Source organism: Rhea pennata, chromosome 19, assembly GCF_028389875.1.
Source record: "Rhea pennata isolate bPtePen1 chromosome 19, bPtePen1.pri, whole genome shotgun sequence".
Lineage (NCBI taxonomy): Eukaryota > Metazoa > Chordata > Aves > Rheiformes > Rheidae > Rhea > Rhea pennata.
In genome coordinates, this window is record NC_084681.1 from 3,962,651 (window position 1) to 3,981,919 (window position 19,269).

At 35.2% G+C, this 19,269-nt stretch overlaps 1 protein-coding gene across 4 annotated transcripts in view; it reads right to left on the reverse strand.

The window, feature by feature from the left end:
* Window positions 1-19,269, reverse strand: part of HELZ (helicase with zinc finger) — a 91,160-nt gene that overhangs the window by 48,641 nt on the left and 23,250 nt on the right. For all 4 annotated transcript variants that reach the window (XM_062591750.1, XM_062591749.1, XM_062591751.1 and 1 more), the window contains 9 exons: window positions 19,119-19,243; window positions 16,601-16,657; window positions 15,825-15,873; window positions 15,337-15,412; window positions 12,119-12,317; window positions 10,918-11,025; window positions 10,296-10,593; window positions 6,582-6,849; window positions 416-749 (listed from right to left, as the gene is read on the reverse strand). In XM_062591750.1, the coding sequence (XP_062447734.1) occupies window positions 416-749; window positions 6,582-6,849; window positions 10,296-10,593; window positions 10,918-11,025; window positions 12,119-12,317; window positions 15,337-15,412; window positions 15,825-15,873; window positions 16,601-16,657; window positions 19,119-19,243 (1,514 nt within the window). The remainder of the gene's footprint in view (window positions 1-415; window positions 750-6,581; window positions 6,850-10,295; window positions 10,594-10,917; window positions 11,026-12,118; window positions 12,318-15,336; window positions 15,413-15,824; window positions 15,874-16,600; window positions 16,658-19,118; window positions 19,244-19,269) is intronic.

Genomic DNA, 19,269 nt, shown 5'->3' on the forward strand with positions numbered 1-19,269 from the left:
GATCTACCGAGCATGTATAATTTCTTGTCTGCACTGAAAAATGTGGGTTTTTTAAAAAAGAAAAAGCAGGTAATACAACTGTCAATTAATCGGATTTGATGCAATTCTGAATCTACATCAGGAATGAATTCTGGTGATATCTCAATTCCATCTATCAGATACCACATAGAGGGAGATGGTTGACCATAATGCTTGAAGTTTTTCCCTCCTCTCTGGATGAAGCAAAAAGCAGAAATGCATACATATATTAGAAAAAAAAAAAGAGAGCTGAAACTTTTATCCACATTACACTTTCTGTGTACAATGAGAAATAAAAATACACCCATTTTTATCTCTGATAAATTATTTTGAGTGGAGCAGGAAGAGACACAATGTAAATAGTGTGTATACCAGTAACCCTTCCACTCAGACTTACCTGCATTTCACAATCTGCCCGAAGATTTAGTTCTTCACAGCATTCCCTGGACACCCTCAAGAAGATATAATCCTTTGTTTTCTCTTCAATAGCTGCTTCATAAACCTTCTCTTTGGTTCCTTGGGTCTGTGCTGACTTCTCTTTAGTGACAGGCAATAAATAAACAGCATTGACTTTGGTCATCACCAGCCGTCCAGCCAAAGTGTCTTCTGAAAGCGTTTCAGTGAGCTTAAAGCGGCCAAAAAGTTGTCCATTTTGGGCATACTTTGCACCACCAGAAACACCAGTAAGCATGAAGCTTGCTACAATCTGCAATTGCACTTTTATGTTGAACCTAAGTAAGAAAGCATCAAGTCAGTGCAGAAAAATGCTCAGATTTAGAAATTCCATGCGTTCACGGACTGAGCACACACTGCCTTAAAATCTCAAGTGTATAAGAAACTATTAAACATAAGCAAGGAAAGCCAAAATCGGCCCTTCACTAGTACACTGCTTTAGCACGCTTATACATTTTGCTTTTGATGATAGCCAATATCAAACATGTATTTACAAGAATTAATATCTCTTCACAGGAACCCTGACAAGAGAGAAACAAATGCTAGTTTGTAAGACCAAAACAAGTTTAGGATGAAACATAGTTGCTGCGCATGTCCCAAAGCAGTAATAATTTATATTTAAACAATTTATATAGTAAAGCTTATGTTATATTTACTGAATTTACTAGGTATTCAGGGAGACATATACAGGCAAAGAATAGAATAAGATTCCTATTTATCCCATATCTCTCTTCCAGGCTGCAGACCAAATAAGATAATCTACAGCTTTAAGAAGGCAAATGGTATGCATTATTTCTATAATTCAGATGGCTTGATAAAAATGCTTCCTAAATTAAGAATACAAGCATTAAAATGAGATCAGTTTATTTAGAACAAGGGAACAGTATCGCAGGCTTGGCCATATAGTGCTCCATTCACAGAATTCCTATTGGTAGTAAGTAACAAATTCATTCTTTGTAGTTACAATTTTCAAAAAGTCACATGCGTAACATTATTAGAGCAATTTATTGACCTCTTACCAATACCTAATAATCTTCTCCTATGGTTTTTTACAGGCTCTCTTTAGTAATATTAGCAATACTCTAATCTCTTCTTATTAGCATGGTTTTCCTGAATTTGTAATGAGTAACCAAAAAAAGAAATAAAATCAGACTAAGTTTTCTATAAATATGAAGCTGCCATTATGTGAAATAACTTCCAATCTTGAATAAAATCTCTTAGAAAAACATATTTTCATATGATATTTTTCAAACTTAAACTGTTTTTGTTTGATCTGTTGCTCATCTTTCTGATCATTCCTATTTTAAAGTCATAAATCTGGTAATTTGAAGTTTAAAAAAAACACTGCAGCGTCAAGAATCACAACCCATAATAAAATCCAACATCTTAGCTCTCTTTGAACTTAAATATATAATAAACCAATAGAATATATTTTTTCCCATATCTGGCAAATCCTTAGTCTTGCATGAAAAGTTTGCCCCCTCGTGGTACTACTCACTTCTTTACATAATACAAACCAGATACACATCTCAGACTCAGACAGATGTCTTCTTATTTAATATGGATTTGTCCTGTTCATCAGTAACTGCAAAGGCTAATGGGCAAGCTATAGTTAAAGTGATCACTCAAAAGCATGAATTTAAGAGAGTACACTAAAATTTAGTGAAATCCTTCCAATTTCTAAATGGAAAAAAGGAAAACCAGGCCTTTTCCTATGGTAATGTTGCATTATTCTGAGCATCTATCAGTAAGTAAACAATATTTAAAAGAGTTCATATCCCATTTAAATGATTGTTACAATGTTGTATAAAACTTTTAACACAGTAACTGAGAGCTCTACTTTATTACTCAGACCCAACTAGACATTATTGTGAATTTATTCTGTTAAAGTTTTCCTCAGGCTGAATCCTTATGTTGTTGAATATGTACCAGCTCATCCACAATTTCTAATCGTCAAACCCCCCTGGCAAACACTATTACTGCCGTTCTGCGACGGGCACAGGCTACTGTCTTCCTAACTGGCTAAACACAATGTACCGTACTAAAGGGAATCTGATGTTTACAGATTATCAAACAATTCCTATTGAATAAACTGACACCTTCTGGTGAGCTGCTAAACTACAGAATCCTCTAAGGAGTAAACTTAAAATCAAAAATTGCCTCTTTCATCCATCCTTCACCGTTGCCTTACACTTCAAATACTCTGCATTGCAGCAGAATTGATTCATTTCCTCCGTTTTTCACAAACTGAGGATCAGAAACCGTCCACCTAAAGCAGGGACTTTGGACTTGCACTGTGATTTATTTTTACCTGAATTGAGATTCTCAAGATCCCTATAAATCATGGGTTTACTTTATAGACCAGGTAAATGATTTTTAAAGAGGTTAAGTACTCCATTTTCAAAGTGGGAGTGATTTCGATTTTTAGAAATGATGAACCTCAAATTTCTACTGTGTTTTTGATTCTGGTAAGTAGCCCACAGGTACCTCAAGTTGGCCATCCAAGAAAAATCAATAAAAAATAAACCTGAGATTTGAAAACGTGGGCTTTAGTGACCCGTGAAATAACACGGCGGTGAAAACAACGCTATAATGCAGGCTTCTGTTTCCCGCGACAACACTCCTTTTCCTAAAGCATTAATTACTGAAAAAGGGACTATTCTATTTCACTGCTCCCAGAGTTTTCCTGTAAGGTTCACTAAATACTGCTCTCAGTTAGTTACGCAGAGTTTTTCTGCAAGGAAATAATAAACTCCTCCATCTTCCAAACAAGTTGAATGAATACGTTCCAGCACTCTCCGACACATGGCAGCATTTTCTGGATTGCATAATGGATCCTTTTCTGCTAACACTTAAAGATTTGATGGTCACATAATCAGAAATGCATGTTTAACTACCATTTTTTAGCATGCTCTTACATAGAAACTTTTTCACAGAAGTCACGATTAATTCTTTTAGCATTCTGATACAGTAAACTTAGTCACACAATTTAAAAAGTGTTTTTTTCTTAATGCAGAAAGAATTCTTAGGGGGTAAGAATACCTAGAATTTTAGGTTTTTTCATACTTCAGTTTAGTCATTTCACGAGCACACTCTTCTGGACACCAGGACATTTTTCAGGTCTTTGATTACTTCTGCTCGATTTTTGGCTGTACATAGTGGGCTCTGCAGGCCATCACACTAGAATAAACCTTTCTAATCATCCAAAACTTAAGCACGTTTTAACAGCACTTCTACCCCATAACCAATATTTCAACTTCAGTAGAAACATCTGCTCTCATTGCAGCTTATGTGAAAAAAAGAGAAAGAAAAAATGAAGTTTCCTCCCTATCACTACAAAATACCAGCATAATTAGTGTTAATGAAATCAGATAAAGAAAAACTTGTTATTCATGTTTTAAAATTACAGAAATTAAAAGATGACTTAATAAATCATTAAACCATCCAGTGCCAATGCAGACAATAATTCTCTAATGGCCATTCTGAACAAAGAAGCTTCATATAACATTTTCTTAAAAGTAAATTCATCATGATTTTATTTTTACACTGATGTCTGCAAAGTTTGGTGCAGTGTGACAGCTACTTACGTATTATTAGAAGGTAAAACACAGTAATGACAAAAACTAATTTATTTTCCATCAAAGCCAGTATTTTAAGTTTTCACAGCTTTGTGTATAAATCTGCTCTGTAATTCTGGTAGCAAACAATGCACTGCACAGCAGGAGCAGTATGTTACCTTTCAGATTCATTCATGTTTGTACCAGAAAATATACAGTAATTTTCAGCTATTGTAATAATTATAGGCTGTTTTTCTTTTTAATGTGCAAGAGAAAAAGGAGGAAATTTAAAACCCTCCAAAGACTGTACATACACAAAACTTTCCAAAACAAACAAACAAAAAAATCTAAATCAGCATTTTTTTTTAATAAAGAGTACATTTGTATTAAGAAATTAGACAGCAATGGATCCCTTATTCCAAGCTCTATTACTCTATTTTGTGATGTACTCAAATACTTTTTGTAAGTGCCTTGAAATACTAGAATAAATACAACCTGAAGTTCTCCAAGACCATCCTAAACAGAATGAATTCAAGACTGGTTAAAGCCAATGCAACCTTTCTCTTATCCAATATTTTTCAATAGTTCCACTCAGGTGACCCCACATGAAATCTGTAAGAGTAAGTGTTTTTCCTAGAACATGAGAAATCAACATTCTTGAAACCCAGCAACTCACTCCAGTCTGACATGCAGACATGTGCTGTTCCAGCCATCTCACAGGAGACTGTTGACAGCCTTAGTACTTTCATGATGCATACAAAAATCCATTAAAGAGTAGCAGTTCATAAACATTTTGACTCATGGCACCACTTCAGGTAATATAACCCACTTGCATTTGTATTTCTGGGCCCATTTTCACGCTTGCAACCCCAGCAATTCACTAGAGAATACCAAGTGTGTGATCTTATCCACAGAGGATCTGAGAAGTGTTTTAGTTTGAGCCCTGTTATAATAAAGTGGGTCATCTACAAGATCAAAAGAATATTTCTGTCATCAACACTATCAAAACAGAAGACTTCAAGAACATTATTAAACTTACTTTTATTAATCTACTAGATAGAAAAAGAAGAGCAATAACTTATTGCTGCATCAAATTGTCCAAAAGGGAAGCATTAAACACAGAAATGCACTCGTTATTCTTTCATTTCAATGGGCATACTGTTTTTTGGTTTCCTATGAGGTTTGAGATTGTAATTCTTAATGTGAAAATTCACTCAGTAAAAATCTGATTTATACCATATTTAATAAAGTTTACTTCAAATGCACTTTTGTTTTAAAAAGCCTTGGAAAAGTCATCCTGATTATATACACATAAGATGGAGAATATTTTTGTATGCTAAAAGCAGTGTTCAAGCATGATTCCTCCATATGTTAGATTCCAGCTCAAGAAGAGAGCACAATAAAGATGAAAGATATGACAAAAAAATGCTGCACTTCAGTATACTGCACAGTATACTGCACTTCATCTGAAATATGAAAAAGAAACATTTTCATGCTTTAAGAAAATAAGAAATACAAACCATTAATGGATTTTTTCCCCCTAAATAACAGAGGAGAGATTCAACTGAACCTCTATATTTCCAGGATTGGTTCTTCTTGCAAAGGAATTTCTGACTTGGAGCTCCAGTAATTTAATTAAACTAAATTTACTACCAAGTTAAGCTTAAGGGAAGCTATTCCTCTTTGACTTCCCCTTTTGAGCAATGCATCACTTCAAAATTCTTCCATGCAATGAGTGAAGGTGAAATTTTTAATTATGAACATCAAAATATCACAAAAATGGCCCAGTGAGAGTCTCTACCTGGGAAGCTAACATCTTTTTCCTCACTCTGTGTTCGTTCATGCAGCTAATCCAGTTGGACAATATGTACATAATAACTACAGATATTACAGAACGGAGTAAACAGAGCATGCATATTATATGCCTTTTATTAGGAGATTTATTCAAAAGCTAGTTGTCAGCCTATTTAGAGAACAAATATTACAGTATCAACTCTGATATCACCATAAGATCAGAGTTTGAACCACTATACAGTTCAATTTCCTTCTAAAAAACGTATTTTATGCTCCCTTAACATCTTTTATATGATGGTTTCATACACTACTGAACTATAATCTACTTTTACTAAGGAACAAAAAATATGTAAATAAGTCCTATTATTAATTTCTTTCTGTTTAGAGAGTCAGAATAACTACAAAAAAATAAGTATTATCAAGACATTATAAAAATATTATACAATAGCTCTTTAGTACCTTCAATTGTAAGCACAGATTGATATAACTTATTTTAAGCAAGTATCAATAAATTACTCTTGCTAAGTGCTAGTTTAGTACTTCAATAAAGTACTCCAGATACTTTTTAGATTCACATACAACTTTATTTCAAAAAACCATGAAGACTTGATACTTTAACCATTAACCCTTACAAAACCAGTCAGGCATTGGTTTTGATTAAATCCAGTCAGGATTAAGTTAAGAAAAAGTTGCCATTCTCATCATTTTAACAGGACAGCAACAACATCTAAGACAAAATTTTATAAATGTATTACTTACTTGCTAACTTCCTTATATTGTGCTATTTCCTCAATATAAAGGAGGTCATGCAACCGTGACTGATAGTTGGTCTTGGTCAATGATTTGTCCAGGACAGATTGTGTAAATAGCTGGTCAGCAGATAGAGGAATTTGGTATCTGGTAAGAAGGCTCTTCTCCAATTCAGTAGTTTCATTAGGCTCAAATTCTACAATAGTCTTAGAAGTAGAATCCCAACGCTTAGCTGTGGTTAGCAGCTGTTGCCGTGCATGCATCAGGTATTCAAGATCTGGATGTAGACATATAATAGGGAAAGGAAATAAGTTCAAACTCTCCAAATTCCTTTTATCAAAAAGATAACTGTCTATTGTGATCACAAACTTTTGATAAGCATAAATGGAAAACACTTGATTTCCTCTCACATGGCTGCCCCACAACTGCTTACAAGCGAGACAGAATAATCTTGAGTTTAGGATACAAAAATCTAATTATTAACAATATATAGTTTTAAAAAATAATAAAGAGAACACACACACACTTCTAAAAATAACGCCATTCATGATAATGAAGTAACTATGGATAACAGTCTCCTCTGCCCAGAACACCTTTAGTAAGTTCCTTGTTTGTTCTTTACCACCCTCCTTTTCAGGTATACCCAGAGAGCAGGCAGGCTCTCTAACAATACCAAAAAATAAAATATTCTATAGACTGCAAGCAGAAATCATACAGACAAACAAGAAAAGCTCTTTTATTTTAATAATGGCAAACAACTTTGAAGGATTTGCCAACACAGTCTACTTTCAAAGCCTAACGGTATTTCTGAAAGGAGATGATGTTACATAGTAGTAAAGAACCTCACAACACATGCTATAAAATTTACAAGGTAATAAAAACAAGTCAGTAAGCTAGCTGGTAAAAAGGAAAAAATCTTTAATTTGCAACATTTCAAAAGCCTTTGAAAGAATAAAAGAAAATTCCACATTACCATAGCATTAGGTGTGTATTTTGGTGACAGTCACATCATACAATTAAAGTGACTTTGCTAAGCACAGCTTCAGAAATGTAACCCACAAGGACATTAAGTCAGAAAACTAAAAGAAAATTAATGTTTCAGTTTACACGAATTTCAAGGAGCATGTAGCTTAAATTAGGAGCAGAAAACCAAGCACTTTCTACAGCCACCCAAAACATATCCATTAACACCACAAAAATGCTCTGACAACAATGCAGCAGTTAACAAACTTGCAGCTAAACTGCAGAGCTGAAAACATTTGGCCTTTAAAGTGAAGGTATACTATTATAATGTATTATTTCTAAATCGAATTTAAGGTCGGCATCCAGAATTTCATAGCAATGATGAAAAACATGCAAAAAATACTTTAACCTCAAATTAAGCACTTAACCATCTTGACCATCTTTCTAAACAGAGAAAAAATGCAAGGTCTTTTTAGCAAAAGAAATCTTGGTTCAGCATGACTATGACCACAGGAATTTAGTTTGTCTCACTTACTAATCCCATAAGTATCTGTTCACAAAGAAGCCACATCTAAGTATCTACCTCAAGCCTCAACTCTACCAGTAGTTATAGTTGCGTAGGTCCACATTTGAGCAGTTTCTGCGTTCAAAAACATCTCATGGAAAATGAAGCTTTCTCTGGTACCAGTCTTACCTCAGATCACAAAAGCTTAGTAATTATGCTAGGTTAGATTCCTTGTTTGCTAGGAAAACAGGAGAATAGCCATTTAATGCCCAGCACTAGAAACTAGCTGCCACTAGAAACCTGACATAAGCACTTCCTGGCTGTTCGCACAGACTGGGCACACGGTGACCCTCTCTTTAGGAGATCTTGTACTTTCTTAGTGCACAGAAAACTTCCATTAATTCTCTTTTTCCATAGCAAATAAAGATTTCAAAAAGCATAATAGAGGCTCCTCCATTACAGTATTTTAATCTTGACCTTTTTTCCATGCCCAGATATCTAGACAGGGTCCTGAATTACTGCAGGAATTATTCAAATTATGCTTCTCTCAGCTTAAAAAGCACTTCCATGAGATCCCAACCCACAGACGCCAGGCCTAACAGGAACAATACAATGAGACACATGCAATACCGTTATCCCCGTCACCTGCCTACTTACTGCCTACTACCTGTTACCAAAACCCCAAATATTTACCTGTAAAGCATCTACCACTTTTTCATTTTGAAATAAATACTAGTAACAACCTGCTTAAAGACCCACTTTAGTATCCCTCTGCATGCCGAGGAGCAGTATGTGAGAAGGAGATACTAGTAATGAACCCCAGACAGCACTATCTCAACTTCATTCATCACTTTCACCCAGTCTTGCACTGGCTGCTCCTGGTATTGCTGTTTCGTAGTTAGTTTAAAACATCAAGGATTCAGACTACAGACAACTCTAACAAGTAAAAATTTTGACTTTGCAAATAAATGGTAAGTCGGTCTTAAACAGCTCTACATTAAAAGGACACCAGCTCTCCATAAACTCCGTGTCTTAGTAAACCTGTCGGCTGTGATTACCCGCGCTGTTACATGGAGATCACATAACAGCCCCTGAAAAGACCACCGCCTTGCTTCTAAGCATAGCTTCTCATTCTCAATACAATACTCCATGCTTCAAGAGACATTTCAACCTGTATAGTCTTCCTGCTCTCGGCTACAAGTGCTTGGTCACCTGGAAAGATCAGACCATAGTCTTCAGCATCTGTTATTTACAATAGCTTTTTGCTAAGGTTGCAAATGTTGGTCTGTTATATGTAAATAAAGGCCAGGAATAGAAAACTGCTGTTTTCTTAGTTTCACTTTCTTTTTCCTGGTTACATCTCAGTGCTACAATTCTGCCTCTTTGGTGTTTATATTTCTCAAATCTTCATAGAAAATTACTATACTCTATCCAAACCCCTTGCTTATTGCCAAGTGACACATATTTAGCTCTTTTAATCTTTTGCCATAAATCAAAGCACTCTCTTCTTTTTTGCACTTCTGCTTTGAACATCTTCCAGTTTGTCAACCTCTTTCTGATAATGAAGTGATTTCAGGTTTGTAATGAGAGGCATAGATCAGTTTTTTAAATACAGTACAACACTTACAGCTACATGTAGTTAAATTTTTAACTTGAACACATAAAAAAAATAGTTACATATCCTTTACATTTCTAGAATTCATATCAACATCAGTAATGTGCTGTGTTACAAGCCTACACTTTGTCTCTTCCTTTTCACAACTCCAGTCAGACATTACGGGGGGGGGGGGGGGGGGGGAACTCTTCTTAGATAGTTGGCTTTTAATTAATGAATTGATTATCAGGTGCATTCTTACACAGAAACATGCCCATCTTTCCACTGATCTTCTCTACATTTTTAACATTTGAATCCATACAAGAATGTATATAAGAACATACAAGTACTTTAGCTTCAAAGATGTCTTTGGGGCACATATTATACTACTATTCAGTAATCACTAGCATTTTGAAAAGATTTAGGAGCCAAATCCTGACACAGTGTAACAGTCATATGGCAACTAATTCCAATGAACCCAGGCCAATTTTCACCTTCTGAATCGTCATCCACTACTTATATTCATATACATGATGAACATAAGAACATATAATAAAACCATTAGCCATTAACATAGATGCTGTTCTGTTCAGAAATATGAAAAACAAAGTAGTAGCATGGAAAGCTTCCATTATACTAAAAGAAAGTTTTCATACATTACCTTCTGTTGAAGCAGCATCAATCATTACTCGTTGCATGAGGACCGGTTCCAATCCGAAATCAAACACAACAGTTTGGCGAAAAGTTCCAAAGATTTCTGTGTTAAAGGCTATACTGACTTTGTATATATAATGATCTATTCCATTCTGGACCATCTTTCCTCCTATCCATTCCTGACAGTTTTCTGGAACTTCCTGTGATACCTGGGTAGTGCTGTCTCCAGCAGATATTGCAACGATACTGAAATGTGGACGATGGGCATCATAAAGTAATGCCACTCGATACAGCATTCTTGCAGGCTATAAAAAAATGCAAAGGTTGAAATAACAGTATGTTGGGAAATTTATACTATTTCAGGAATATCTCCATTTGCAATCATATAGAAAGCTTATAAGAACTCTCAACTTCCCAGAGCAGGTACTAGTCTTGCCTGCTTCCCAAAAAATCAGAGCACTAGGTACGTAATCACCAGGGCAGCTGAGAGACAGAAAAGACGTGGTGCTGCCAGAAAATAACTCTGTTTTAAAAGAAGTATTTTATGATTGAAATCTCAAGCACAAAAGGCTATGGACTGCATTCCAGTTTTTACTGTTGACCCATTTGCAAAAGATCAGTAGTCCTACCTTACAAGTGAGAGCAAATGTCCATATCTGATGAGACTTTTTGGTGGTGACAGTTACTGAGAGCTCAGGATTATGTTCCACTCTCACTCCTTCTACACTTTCACTAAGCTAGATTTAAAGAAAAAGAAGATAACATTAAAATTCTACAGACAATATCAAAATAAAAGCATTCAGGAAAAGGTATTACTTTAGAACAGATAGTGAACAGAACGGTTTTCTAGATTGTGAATTGAAATGTGAACAATTCTAGAATTGTTTTCTAGAATTTATGCAAGTCCTGCATAAGAATTAGAGAAGACGCATGCTAATTCAGAGAGACAAGCAAACCAACTCTACTATATCAGAGTGTATAAGCAAAGAGTACAACCATTTAAGAACAATTAACACAGGACTTTATTTTTCAAAAATCAACTTAATTGTAAATGCTTATGTAGAACATGATTTCATTTGGAAAGAAGGAGCTGATACAATGAGGCCCAGAAACTGCATTTCAAAAGACCCCAGATCTCACTGACTTTAATGAAAATACTAGAGACACCAGGAAGCTAGGCTTTGTACTCATCAATCCACTCTGCAGAGAGTCTGCTTCTCCCAGATTTTAAACAATAGATGGACCGAAAACTCCTTAGGGTCAGTGGTAAGCAGAGCTGGTCGAATGCTGTAAAACATTATTTGGAATCCCAAACAGCTGCTGAGATTGTTCATATCCATACCCCTCACTCTTCAGTATTCAAACATTTTTGAATGTTTGGGGAATGGTTGTTCCTCATACAAGTGCCTGCAGCTGCAGGCAAACAAAAGGACCCATACACAAAGAGTATTCTCTACTACATAGTGAAAGCTTCACCATTTATTGTTCTCCAGTTTACAAAGTTCTACCACACCATCAAGAAACAGGAGCAATACCATGGCACTTGGCTGAACCAGCCTGCACTGGGAATAGTAAATAGGCAAAATGAACAAGCTGTAATTAACCCACAAGCTGTATTTCATGAACACTTTACTGGATTCCTGGAAAGGATGAGTATATTTGCAGAAATCAGCCTAAGTCTGTGACATCTTTGCAAGAAGACATAGGGCAAAACAGAACAAAAACTGGTTGGACAATTTCTTGGTAATTCGACCAGCTCTGATAGTAAGGGCCAAAAATAGGCTCATCTATTAAATACTAGCACATAGGGAAGTAGTACATTTTCCTTACCACTTTCTCAGGAGATAACGAATTCATCCATTTTTCAATCAAGGTTTCCATATAACTGCCTGAACATTGTTTGTTTTCCTTCTGCTGTTTTAATCTGATCAAGCGGGAAGCATATCGTTTTTGCCATTCTGTTAGCTCTTCCTGGGAATGTGCTGAAGTACACTGTGCACCGTACCTGCAGATCCCTTGCTCTAAAAATCTACATAAAATAGGAAAAACGATTATGCCTTAAAGTTTTCAGTCTCTAATTAAAAAAAGAAATTTATTAAGATTTACTTCTAAAGCCAGAAGGACTTGACAAGTCTCTCTCACAGAACTAATGGTAGTTTTAATCCACAGGAACTGATTTGTCAATATATAAATGTATTTAGAGTTTTGCAAGAGAGGTAGCAGTTTATCTAACTGCAATGTCCAGAAAAGTATATCAATTTTTTTTCAAACTTAACAGGACACAAATCCTATTTAGAAAGTTCCATCTTCAAAGAAAAAAAATGAATTAAGTGTTTGTACTTCATGCAATGAGACCATGAGCCATCTCTAAGGTTACAAGGCACTGTAATAATCTGAACAAAATGCTGTTAATCAGGGGTAGAGTGAAGATACAGTGTAATTTCCTCCAAGAGTTATGTTATTAGCTGATAAATGCTCACTCGGGAGTTTTTTCCTGGAGCAACAGCGACATCATGTGGTTCTTTCTACTAAATACACATACACAGAAATGATCTCTCCAGGAAAAGGCTCGATTATCCTCTTTGAAAAAAGCATCTTAAAGGACCTATTTTACAGACCTTAAAGATTTGTTACAGAAGCAATTTTTTCATATAATGGCATGTGCCGATGCATTAAAATAAACGATGTACTTATCACCTAAATACAATTTAAGCATTCCAGTTCTCAATTTTTTTGAGCATCAACCAACAGTACTTAAATGCCTATATAATTTGGGAACTCTTTAGTTATAATTTAACTACTTATTAACACACAGCAGTAGCTAAATCTTTATCATTCTTCAAAACTCAAGCACTTAAAAACTTACTAAGTTTCTAAGAAAATATTCAATATACAGAATAAACATTAGGCCAGGAAGGTTTTTTTGTTTTGGAGGCTTGGTTTGGGTTTTGCTTGTTTGTTTGTTTTTTAACATAAGGAGACTACAAACATTTAATGTAAGTGTCATATGTACCAAGCAATTAAAGCTAGGCAGAAAAATATCTGTTGGATATCAAATATACAGAAACTCTGTAAATATAACCATATATCTCATGTAGATATCTGTTCAAATACCTATATTAAGAACTTCTTCCTACAGTGGTGAGTAACTGTAAAAGAGAAAGGATGAGTCAAGACCAAAAGAATATGGCAAGTCAGCACTCCACATCACTGATGAACACAGCAGAAGGAGATCAGTGACTGAATAACCTTTTCTCAGTACATGTATTATGTAATACAACATAATGTGAATTAGCTTGTGAACTCTTGAGCTATGTAACAAAAACAAATAATACTTGAGTATGACAAGAACTTGCAGCAAAAGTATTTGGATATCCAGGCCACATTTGAATCAATAGCTGTAACCTGAAATAATACATACTTTAAGAAAAGTTTAAGTATTTAAACATTTGAGTGCCCCAATTGTAAATAAAGTAAAAGCAATATATACTGTGATGTTACTAAGTTTTCTTAAATTATGTTCCCTAAAATATCTTAAAATTGGATTATTTTTCTTGGCAGTCAATTTCAGTATTTTATATCCATTTTTCCAATTAAACATTGCTTCAGTGAATTAGAATGCCAGAGTACAATTGCTAGAATACAATTCAATTTTCATAGGCTAAAGTAAATGGAATGCAAGCCATAATCGTTGACCCCTTCTCATTAACTGCGTAGCAGACTTAAAATAAGTGTTTTTCCTTTTCATCATTTAATAGGAAACTATATTACCTTAAAAATCTATCATTATGCAATTTCTATCTTTTCACTGTTAATATTTAACACTCTTTTCCTCATCTTTGACTTCTTATTAAATTCCTCCTGCGATTCCATAACTTTGTTACCTGGAATAAATTATTTCTGTTGCTTTATGCCACACAAGGCAAAAAACAAACCACAGCTTCAAAAATTCAAGACCTGTAACTGCTTCCTTAGAAGGAAACTAAAATCTTTAATCCATGGTCAGAATGATACTATTCATATGGATTTGCTGAGAAAAGCAGCCTTTTCAATCTAAGGTTAACAGCATGCATAATAAAGTAACCAGTAAATTTTATTTACAGTTTTAGTGGAAAAATGTTTAAAAGCAAGGGTTGGGAAACATCGTATACATGCTACTTAACAGAAAGTCATTATGAGTTAAAAAAAAAAAAAAAAATTCTAAAATGCTGAACATGCACCAGATCTGCTAAAGTCAACACAACTTGTCAGCATTTAGCATCTCTAGAAAATCAGGCCAAAAGTAGCTCAAACTCAGCAGATTCAGTCATCTCATCTAAAAAGCAGGTCAGATTCCTGCACACTTTGAAAATAATTTATTTGTATGATTTATATATATAGAAGAATCAAGTGCATAATGATGGTTTTTCCTGAGAATATTAATACAGTATTACATAAGTAATCATGGCTAACCATACAAACTAAAGGGAATACTGGCTAGTGAACTGAAAAAGACGGGAAGGAAAAACTCCAACACAAGCACAAGCCATTGGATCTTCAGCAAGACAATTCACCTCTGTGTATTTCAGCTTATGCGGAATGGAAATAAGAGATCCAGAATTAAATTCTACAGGTGTTGCTTATCTGCAGGACAAATCCTGTTTACCAGCAAAATCCATTTATCTGAAGGCAAGCATCCTCTTTCCTGCCAAGTTCACTTCACTGTGCTTCAGTTTGCCAACACAGTTTGTGGGAGTGAACTTTTCACATCTCCAAAATCATACAAATTAAAAAAGGCAGGGGAGAAGACGGATGCACCTTGTCACTAGAAAAAACATTCCTCAAACTACTCTCTTACAAAATTGAATTACTGATTCCATTTTACAGACCACTGAAACACTTCTGGATAAACTGACCAACCCAGAAATCTGAGAACGAATCAACTCTTGTTGTAACAAGTAGCTCCATCTTCCTGACACTTTCGCTATCTTGACCTTCTGTTATCAGCTAAATAAGAGAGGAAATGATATGATCCCTTAGAGAATGTCAATATAAAGCAATGACTTTACCTTTTACATAGTGTATATTCTTCACTGCTTGTGACTCCCCTCGGTGGAGGGCGGAACTGCCAGCCATCCCGAGATGCTGCAGAGTAATCCAAAACTCAAGTTACTTTTCAAATTTCCAATTATTTCTGAGTCATGGAGAGCAATTGCCCAGGGAACTATGTCTCTAAATACCAACCCACAGTATATTAATATACAAGCAAAATTAACCAAAAAATTAATTCTTAATCCCTAACAAATTAATTTAGGACAAAGGTTCTAAGGATACGAAGGCAAGTTTCAAAGTATACTGCAGGCCAGTATGTGGAAACGAGAGCCTCCGAATTCAATCAATAATGTTCAAACAGCTCAACCTTAATGCACGCAGCTCATCAAGATAAACAGTCAAGCTATTTTTCTCCTTTTTGATTACTGTTTAGCGTTGAGCCATCAGCAGAATCTTCAAGTCTTCTCACTGCAAAATGAAGTAGCTTTAGAATTGAGTTACATACCTTCTTCTAAATCTTCTACATGGTATCCTGATGGTACTTTACCAGCTGCCTACAATTATAGGGAAAAAAAAAAAGTCTGAAGTCTATTCTAGTCACAACCATGAATTTCCTATTAACCCAAAACTAAATTACAGTCATTGATAAAAGAAATATCTGACAGGAACACTGAGTCCACTCACCCTTAGAAGAAAACTATACTGATTTTTACAGGAATTAATTCCATCATGCAATCACTTTAATGCAGATTGCAATAAACTTGTAAAAAAGCCGAAGTCTAAACTGTATTGAGATACCTTTTAGCTTTAAATCTACATTAAAGGTAAAACCCAAATCAATGACTTACAAGAAGTAAAAGACAAGTAAAGAAGTGGCAATTTAATCAGTGACATGACAATTTAACCTCTGACTAAGTCAAAAAAAGGTGATAGAGAGGGTGTTTAGATTTACTAACCAATATCTTAAGTCACGTTTGTAACTTGAGAATTATTTCCAACAGAGAAAAACACAATAATTAAATAACAGACACATACACGAACTCATTGAATTCTTTCCACTCACTATCACAAGCAATTCAACAACTGTTAGCATCTTTCTCCCTACTTTTTGGATATTCTATCCAAGATAGTGATGAGAGGCTGCTGAACAGGTGATAAAGACCGATAGACTAGTAGAAACTACAAAGATACAGTATGTTCACAGTGGGAACAGATCCCCTGGGGCCTCTCAGCTGTACCAGATACTTTTCATTATTTTCCCAATAAAGTGCTCATCATTACCTCTGTTTCAGCAAGAAGTGTTTTCAATCGTGTCAGATCTTTAGTTACCATCCCGTTCTGGATAGGGAGAAAGAATATTAATGCATCCAACAAATAAACCTTCCCCGAATTAAACAATAAGAAAAAAAAGAAAAAAAAAAAAACACTCTTCCCACCGCTCCAAACAAAGAGAAGGGCAAGAAGAAAAGAGGAGTTTGACTTCCAATGCACAATTTTAAATGACAGACTATGTAATGCTGAGCTAACAGTGTTGTAAAAAAGGGAAAATTTACACTAGTCAAACACTGGACAACAAGGGCAAGGAAAAAGGATGGCATACGTAGAACAACTTGGGGAAAAAAACTTCTGAAGTTTGGCTGCCACTCAAGATAAATATTAATAGCTAAAACATTTATTAAACCACATGCTTCAGACCAGTAAGCCTGCATGCAATGTGGCCCAGTACCCTGCAGGCTGCGTAACCCAACAGACAAGGAACTACTGGGTGACCTGGAGCAAGTCACTTCACCTCGCCATGCCTTGCTTTCCCCATCTGTTGAATGGGGGCAGCGATACAAACTGCCTTCAAAAGCACTTTGAGAGCAATTGATGAAAAAAGCACTATACAGGACCATACACTATGGTTACTGAAACATTTCAGCTCTGAAGGAATCAATATAGAAAAGCTGTCAATACTGCTGCAGTGGTGGATTCACTTCTTCCTTAGAATCCATTCCATAAATTACTGGTTTCTATTGTTTCACAACTCTTTCTGCTCTGATGCAGACCATCCCTGCTTTTTTTTCACTAAAAAGCAAAAGTTAAACATCTAACTCAAGACAACAACACATTCAAATGTATCTGAAGTAAAATCTTTCAAAAACGAGTTTATCTGAAATAGTATAGCTACACATGACAATTTATTGCTCACATTAGGCAAAAGCTTTGAACGCAGAAACCCGCACCTGTGTTTTTATTTCAATAACCTTTTGCAGAAATTTAATTAGGTGCCACCGCATTTGTTAGACTCCACTTTCACATTTTGCCTGTGCCTTTCACATTGATTTCTGAGCAGCAGAAATCATCTTTGGTAAAATTTACACACTCAAATCTCACTTAATTGTTTTCAAAATGCTTTTTCACTACTTCAGCAGAAAGGCTGCAAATTGAATCTGCTGAGCTTAAATGTATTAGAATGTAAAGTTACAAATAATCATTCCCTTCAGTTGTTATGGAAGGGACTGGATGGATAGCAACTCTTCAAGAAATTTACTCCAAAACTTTGTTTCATTACTCCACTTGGACACTGCTAGAAGTCAGTACATCAATTACTGATTTTAATATTCCTATAAAAAATAACTATTATCTAGCAATCTAAGGTCTATAAAAAGGTCTATCCAAAGTTCTGCTTTGAGATGAGGCTCTGGAATTCCATAAGAAGCCACCTTTATTTGCACAACAATAGTCTAAAACAAGGGCAGTATATATTTCCAATGATAAGGAGTTTTTGGCTATTTCATTAAATTTTTTGAGGGCAATTTTCCTTCAATCCAGACAGGAATTTTTCAATGAAACATTTTTTCATTAGAAAACACCAGCTAGACAAAGCTTTTCATGTAAAAATATCCCATTTCGGGGGAAAAAATGAGGGAGGGAGGAAGGAAGGAAGGAAAGAGAAAAAAAATCAAGTCCAGGATATATATCAGACACAGACAAACAGAACTCTTCTCAAAAATAGTCTACTGATTAAGTTATGCCCAAAGGTATAGGAAACCCTCCTTTTATTTCCCTGCATCAACTATAACAGTTCTCAGTATCACACTTTATTCATGATTTGACCAGACCACTCCTTATCTACCATCAGCTCATGGTGATGGATTGCACACTAATCTAGATTCCAGAAATAAAAAGGGCACTACACCTTGGAAACCTCTTTACGTCCCTAATTCTCCCCCACAGAAGTTACAGAAGAATCAGTAAGCTACTCACATGTATGAGGTTAAAAATATTTTTAAGTGTTTCAATAGTTCAAAGATAAAAGAGGTTTAAACTCCAACCTTTACTCTGTCTTTGAAATGCAAGCTTTTTTCCTGAAAAGCTTTTCATGTTTTATTACAACTTATTGTGGACCATTTATTTAATAGTCTTATCAATTTTTCTGCTTCAAAGGCTGAACTTACTGAAGTACACACAGAATGGTGTCAAATTAGAAAAAGCAGGCAAGTTTGAGGCTTGTATTTCTCTACTCTGTTAAACTGCGTGTGTATAAAAAAAATATTTTTCATTCCTTGGGGATTTCAAAAAAAAAAAAATCAAAATTGTACTGACTTGGAAACACTGGTAATGCAACACCCTAAGTATCCTGATTACATATGAGTGCCCACATTCTTATCATTGTCTTTTCTGTACGAATCATTTTTGTTGCAACCTGTCAGTCATACATACGTTCGTAAGTTTGTTATTAAACGCATATACAAAAAAAAAAGGGGGAAAAACAAATTGCTTTTCAAGTTATGTGGATCATAGCAAACCCACTTACCAATGATTCACCCATCAGTGATTTGGAAAGAACATTAGACACAATTTGCAGCTTCCCTTTAAGATGCATGCAGCAGAGCACTGCACGGAAAGATCCATCTCCCTTGGCCAGCCCCTCTCCCAGCACTGCAACACAAATCAGCAATTATTAG